This window comes from Papio anubis, unplaced genomic scaffold (assembly GCF_008728515.1).
Source record: "Papio anubis isolate 15944 unplaced genomic scaffold, Panubis1.0 scaffold1845, whole genome shotgun sequence".
Classification (NCBI taxonomy): Eukaryota; Metazoa; Chordata; class Mammalia; order Primates; family Cercopithecidae; genus Papio; species Papio anubis.
This window is the reverse complement of record NW_022161851.1, coordinates 3,228-10,399: the sequence shown is the minus strand read 5'-3', so window position 1 is coordinate 10,399 and position 7,172 is coordinate 3,228. Positions and strand designations below refer to the sequence as shown.

Here is a 7,172-nt window from a genome sequence, read left to right as displayed (position 1 = left end):
TGGTATCCTGGGACAGGATGAGGTGGTACACTGGGACGGTGGCACACTGAGATGGGATGGGGTGGTACACTGGGACGGGGGTACACTGGGATGGTGGTATCCTGGGACAGGATGAGGTGGTACACTGGGACGGGCACACTGGGATGAGACGGGGTGGTATACTGGGACGGGATGGGGGTACACTGGGACGGGGTACACTGGGATGGGGGTACACTGGGATAGGGGTACACTGGGACGGACACACTGGGACAGGATGGGGTGGTACACTGGGACGGGCACACTGGGACGGGATGAGGAGGTACACTGACCTTGACCTTGACCTCCTGGCGGTAGGGCTGGATGATGGGGATACCCAGGGGTGTGACCCACTCCACCACGGAGCCCATGTGGGAGATGAGGCGGGCGCTCTCGGTCAGCCAGTGCTGTGGGACACAGGCCGTCTCAGGGCTGGAGGCTCAAGCCGGGGCTCCCATCCACTTGCTCGGAGAGCCCTGGCTGAGCGGGGACAGCACAGGACGTACCTGGATGGCCCGGGTCCCTGCGAACATCTCCTGTAGAGTCTTGAAGACCTGGCGTACGAGGTAGTGGGAGGCCTCCCACACAAACTCCTGCAGAAGACGGGCGGCAGGTGCGGGTCCTCAGGGGCTGGCCCCTTCATGCCCTACTCCCCCCCCTTTTCAGAGCAACTGAGGCCCAGGGCCTGGCAGGGACGGGGCCTGACACTCCCACAGTCGGCGAGAAATGCCCAAGCCCTAGCAGGCAGGCAGTGGTCTGGGGGACCAGCTGGGTCTTCTGCTGGGAGGCTGGGTCTGCGGCAAAATCGTCCGACTTTTAAACGGCAGCGAAACCAACATGTTCCAAGCGCTACAGGCCTGGCGCACCTGGGGAAAGTCGGTCAGCTCCCGGAGGCGCTTCTCAATCTGCAGACGCCCGCCATAGTGGGTGACCCCGTACACCACAGTCATCACCGTCTGCTTCACCACCTTGCGGGTGATGAAGCCTTCCAGCATCTGTGCCACCTGCGTGCCCCGCTCGGCGTCCTGCCTGCGGAACACCTCCACCTGCACCACGGGAGGGCAAGTGCGCGAGTCAGCCCTGCCAGCAGCCCAGGGGCCACCAAGCACCCATGAAGCCCTCAGGCAACATCTGCCTGGGAAGGCCCTGCCCCAGCCCCACCACATCCTCAGGACAGGCCAAGGTGAGGGCGCCTGGGGCCGAGACTCAGGGCCCACACTGCCCCCACACCCAGATGCCCCCGGGCAGCAGGTAACAGGGCACGCCCTACCTGCGCAGCCACGCCGCTGTACACATCCTGCGGCACATCCGAGGGCTCCAGGTTGACCGAGGCGGCGCCCACGCTGTCTCGGCCCAGGGCAGCATAATGCTGTAGGCCGTTGCAAGAGCCGTCCTGAGGGAGGGGCCGCAAATGCGTGATGGAGACTCAGGGAGGCAGAGATGTGTGGGGCCCCAAACTACCCCCCAGGTCGAGCTGTTCCTAAGGCTGTGCATGCCCAGCCAAGTGCATCTGAGCCCTGCACGCTCCCAGGAAAGGCCAGGAGCCACGGCTCCTGGACCCTCTGGGCCACCTCCAAAAGACACCACCAGAGAAGGTGAAATCTCACACCCTCAAGGCGAGCCCCAGACCAAGTGCACGGCATGGCCTCGGGGCCCCACCCCGCGGGCTCACCTGGTGGACGGGGAGGTGGGAGACATAGGCAGCAGGGTCGGAGGAGCGCACGGCGTTCGCCACCTCCATACAGCAGGCCAGCGTCTGCCAGGGTTCCTCAGCGCCCATCCACCACTTTCGGCCCTGCGGGGACAGGGAGTGTGGCAGGCAGTGAGGCCCGGGGGGACTTCCTGAGCCCATGGGGGGGTGTGGTGCAGGGGAGTGGGAACATAGGGAGGAGACGCACACGCCTGACAGTGAACATGGGACCCATGTGGGCGAGAGACGGGGCACTGACTGGGTAAGTCCTCTACAGCCACAGATGGAGGGTGAGGGCTGCGGGTGGACGGGGCTGAGACAAGTGTGTCCAGAGGCACCAGGGGAGGGGGGTGGGCGGGGGACGCCAGGGCGCCTGGGGGAGGAGGGAGGGTGGAATGGATCATGAGGACGTAAATGATGGAGAATGGAGAAAATGGAGGAGGGAGGGACAGGGAAGGGAATGGGAATGGAGGAATGGACGGAGGGAATGGATAATGGATGGATGGAATGGATCTGGGGGAGGGCTGGAAAGGAATGGAATGGAAGGAGGGATGGCAGGGACTATAGCACCAGGGAGGGAAAAGACAGACTAATGGGGTACAGGAGGAGTGGAAGGAGAGGAAGACGGGGCACCGGAGGAGGGGCGGGGTAGGGGACGAAGGAGGGGCACCCAGAGATGGAGGAAGGGAGGGGCACCGGAGGAGGGCGGAATGGGGAGGGAGGAGGGAGAACGGGCACCGGAGGGGACCCGGGCGTGGAGGAATGGAATGGAGGGGGCGGCACGGGACCTGGCCCCACACAATATTGGAAACCACACCAGGATGTCGCCCATCACCAAGCATGGCCAGAGTGTTCTTGCTTGACCCGCCGTGAGGTTGGACTGGTGGATCTTGAGCTGAAACCAGGGGTCGCGGCGGGTCAGAAAGGGGGCCCTGGGCGCATCTCCAGCAGGGCCTCAAGGCCACGCCGCTGCCCAGGTGGCTGGAAGCGCGGGCGGCACGGCAGGCGCGGCCGCGAAAGTCCATGTTGTGCGGCAGCCAGAAGACGCGGCCCCGCAGGTGCTGCGCCAGCGAGAGGCGGTACCGCGCTTCCGCCCGCAGGCTGTGCATCTCACGGGCCATCTTCTGGCAGCGCGCCAGCTCCCGGCGCAGCTCAGCCTTGCGGGCGGGCGCGGCGCTCTGCGGCAGGTGGGCCTCCGCCGGCTGGGGAGCCTCGGAGGCCGGGGCCGGCACGCCTAGCTCGGGGCAGCCCTTGGCCTGGAAGAGCTGCAGCACCAGGTCCAGCACCCGCCCGTTGACGCGCCAGGCGCAGTTGCCCAGTTGGGTGAGAGCGTCCAGAGCGCCGTGCAGCGCGGCGGGCGGGCAGGTTTCCAGCAGCTCCTGGTGCTGCGTGGCGCCTTCCACCGTGCGCATCAGCTTGGTGGGGCTGAGCAGAAAGGCGCCCGTGTGCGGTGAGGTCCAGGGCAGCGGGGGACACAGCATGGGCACATCCACCGCCTCGAAGGTCAGCGTGGGCTCCGCGGCCGTCTCCAGCAGCTGCACGTAGGCCGGGTGCGGCTTCAGGATGCCGATCTGCGGTGCGACAGGCAGACGGGTCAGGGACCCGCTGCCGGTGTCTTCCTACCGCCGCCCTTTAAACTCGGTGAGAGAGACCGGCTCCCCCACCACCAAGAAACCAGCGTAGCCTCCCACGAACAGAAGCCACCTCTAGACACGGCTGCACAGCTGCGCGGACACCCATGGTGTGTCCCGAGTCCTGGGAGGTACTGATGGCTGCGCTGAGATCAAGGCACCACCCAGAGGCGCCAACCCCATGGGGTCCCTTGTCCCCCCAGCAGGATGCCCCCCAGCTGAGGACACTGCTGTCCGGCACCTGCTGGACGTTGCGGAAGGAGTACACGTGGTAGAGCACGGGAACAAGCCGGGAGGAGCCGTGCTGGCTGTCCAGACTGGACGGCATCCGCGTGGCTTGCACCAGCATCTCCGCCAGCTGCTTGCCCAGCTCCATCTGCACTGGCAGGGGCCAGGGCTGCTCCCGCAGGGCCTCGGGCGCCCCCAGCGCCTCCCAGTACTGCCGCGGCAGGCAGGGGTTGGGCACCTGTGGGACAGGGCGGTCAGAGAGCTGGGCATCGGGACCTCCGACCAGACGCCCCACCGCCCGTGCCTGCTCCCCCCGTCAGCCCAAGGGTACAGAGGAAGAGGCTGAGGCTTGGGGGCAAACCCGGCTGCCCCAGAGAGGGAGCGCGCCCACCCACCACTGGCCCCAGCCAGGAGAGGGGGTGCGCGCCTCACCTTGGTGTCGGAGGCCAGCACGTGCAGGTACTTCCTGTAGTACGTCTCAAGCGCCTGCACCTGACCACTGAGCCGCCGCCTCTGCACCACATGCCGGCTGAAAGTGCGTGCACTCAGCTCCCGGGCCAGGGTGGTGAAGGACTCGCCCTGGGCGGGCAGCGCCTGCAGGACCTGGAGAAGGAGGCCGTGAGTGCCTGCCCGCCCCGCCCGGGGACCCGGCCACGCAGAGGAAGGCGCACCTGCAGAAGTATCCGCACCACCTCGCGCTCGTCCAGCAGGCACAGGAAGGGGTACAGTGAGAACCGGCCCTTGTGCACCTCGCCCTCCAGGTGGTTCTTGGTCTCCTGCAGCACCCGGCACAGCGCTTTCTCCCAGTGGTTCCGCAGGGTCTGCAGGGTCTTCCGCTGCGAGGGACGAAGGGCCCGGTGAACCCCATGGCAGCTGGCGGGACCCAGGCTCACAGGACGGGGGTCACCACAGCTCCCTGCGGAGACCTCGTGGCCCTCAAGGTCCCTGCTGTGTGTTCCGGGTAGCTCCTCACCCCGGCCTGCGCCCTCTGCCAGCTTCGGTGCGCCTGAGGCAGCCAAGAGCACAAGCCCAGCTGCAGAGTGCCCAGCACCACAGGCCGGGACCCAACCTCAGGACCCCACAAGTTCCCCCTGAGCGGCAGACAGGCTGAGATCCTAGGCCTTGCATGCCCAGACCAGGGCATGAGCAATTCAACCACATGCACTGAGCTCAGCCCCGCGGCAGACACGGGACCCGGCTCAGCCCCCGCGGCGGACACGGGACCCCGGCTCAGCTCCTACCGCGTGCATGACCTCCTTGGTTGGCAATGCAGGCTTCTCCACAGACACCACGCACACCTTGCTGGCCAGCTCCACGCAAAGCTGCTTCTCAAAAAGCGACTGCAGGGTCTTCAGGGGCAAGTGCAGCTTCGGGTAGGACACCGGCCCATCCTGCAGGGATGGGGTAGTGAGGTCGGGGGCTCAGCCGGAGGGAGACCTGCCCTCCTAGGACCCCGAAAAGGCACGGGTGCACGCATTTCTGCATCTCGTGCAAATTGCTGACCGCCATCGCTGACGGGGAAAAGTGGGCTGCAGGTAAAGTCAGTGCCAGTGGCCAAACCAGAGGCCTTGGCCCCTCCTGACCTCGGGCCCTCTAGATGGGATAGTGGGCATCGTCGTGGGGTGGGGGGTGGTGGTGCTGGGAGCCGGCAGAGCCTGGGGAGACCATTCACTGCGCTCCCAGATGTTTGCTGTTTTCTCCTCAAACTTGGAACTGTGTGAATGTGACCCATCCAGAAATAGATGAATTAAAAATAACTAAAGCCCAGCACTTTGAGAATCAAAGGCTCAGGTCCACACAAAAGCTTGTACACAAACGTTCACAGCCGCATGACTCATAGTAGTCAAGAAGTAGAAACAGCCCAAGTGTCCATCAACGGACAAACAGACCAGCACGGTGCGGCCATCCACGCACCCGAGCATGACTCAGCCCTGACCCCGGCCGCCTCGTGGATGCACCGTGAGGACGTCACACTCAGTGGGAGATGCCAAACACTAAAGGCCACGCAGTGTGCAGTCCCATTTCTATGGAATGTCCAGGGCAGACTCATCCACAGAGATGAGGAGGGGATGGGGAGTGATGGGTGATGGAGATGAGGCTTCCTTTTGGGGTGATGTAACATTCTGGAATTAGACAACTGTGAATACACTAAAATCGCTGAATTACACCTTTAAGAGAGTTTTATGGCAGGTGAATTACGCCTCAGAGAAAGACAAGCACACTGCGTGCACCTGGCAGCCCCATTCGAAGGCGCTGCTCTTGCCTGTCACCCCACCCTGCCTCTGGGGCGCCCGACCACCTCAATCGCCCAGAGCCTACACCCTTACGCCCAAGACCCTCCCAGCTCTGGCTCCTTCAGTCTTCTGGGAGGAGGAAGGGAAGAATCCAGGGCCCGGCCCAGGTGAGCCCCGGGCACCAGGGAGGCCCACTGGTCTGAGCTGAGGCTCCAGAGACCCCTCAGGGCAGCTATGAGGACTGAAGTCCGTCTGCTGGACCCCACGTGGGCTCACCTTGGCATACACGTCCCTGAGCAGCTTCGAGGTGTTGACCGCGGGCGGCGGCTGCGGCGGGAGGCTGAAGGTGGGCTTCACCTTGTGCACGGCCGTCAGCACAGCGGCCTGCTCCTCCTCGGACAGGGGCATGGCGGTGAAGAGTGCCTGCAGCTTCAGCCCCTCCTGGCTCATCTGTTCCAGACACCTGTGGGGCAGCAGGCCTGCCTGAAGGATGGGCCAGCCCCACGCTGGGCTTCCACAGAGCCCAGGGGCACTGCATGGCCACCTCCTGCTAGCCTGCAGTTCTCAGTGCAGCTGTCAGGCCCTCCAGGGGTCCCCAGCCCCCAGCCTAGGCACCGTCCCAGATCTTATGACCCTGGCAGGAACGTGGTGGGGGCTGGGGGGTGGGGGGTAGGGGTGGGGAGTGGGGGGTGGGGGTAGCGTAGCGGTGGGGCCCTCTCGACACCACCTACCTTTCAATGGTCCCGGCGTCCTGGCCCCGCCTCCCCATGCACTGGAGGATGGCCGTGTAGGACAGCAGGTCTGGGGTGAGGCCAGCATCCTTCACCATCAACAACACATACACCAGCTCCCTGAAGGCCCCCTGGGAGACCAAGCCAGGGTGAGGGTCTGGGGGGATGGCCCAACCTCTGCATTCCCCGCTGCTCCCTGGAGACCCCTTCTCTGTAGCCACCAGCTCAGCAGGTGACAGGGTGACCAAGCAGGAGTGGCCAGCTGGGCAGACAGATGCGTCCTCCTGGGGCTCTCACACACAGGATCTACCTGCAGAGGCGGCCACATGGCCTGCCAGGTGGGACTGTGTGAGGTGCACCTTCCTCTGGGAGGAGGCTTGTCAGTATTTTTAAATTTTCTTATTTTGAGAACACAAATGTGCCCAGTTTTGGGGTTTTGAAATTGATCCTTTCCAGGTCAGCCAACCTCAAGGTTTGCCAACTACGTGATCTTTTTGAAGGACTTGGCTTCACTGTTCTCTACCGCTTCTGCCCTTCCGTTCCATTTATTTGTTTTCATTTTTGTAACTTCATTTGCTTGCTTTAGGTTTAGTGAGAAATTTGCTTGCTTTAGGTTTAGTTAGGAAACTTTTTCTAGTTTCCT

General features: G+C 63.9%; 1 protein-coding gene across 1 annotated transcript; it reads right to left on the bottom strand.

Annotated features, from left to right (window-relative positions):
• Positions 1–29: 29 nt before the first annotated feature.
• Positions 30–6,819, bottom strand: POLRMT (RNA polymerase mitochondrial; the record flags this gene model as incomplete). The annotated part of the gene is given in 13 exon segments (XM_031661531.1): positions 30–422; positions 522–608; positions 882–1,061; positions 1,286–1,408; positions 1,688–1,810; positions 2,523–2,634; positions 2,636–3,276; positions 3,578–3,802; positions 3,997–4,167; positions 4,236–4,400; positions 4,806–4,955; positions 6,075–6,261; positions 6,530–6,819. Coding segments are annotated over 13 exon segments (2,847 nt in total), but the record flags the coding sequence as incomplete, so codon positions are not given.
• Between the last annotated feature and the right edge of the window lie 353 nt (positions 6,820–7,172).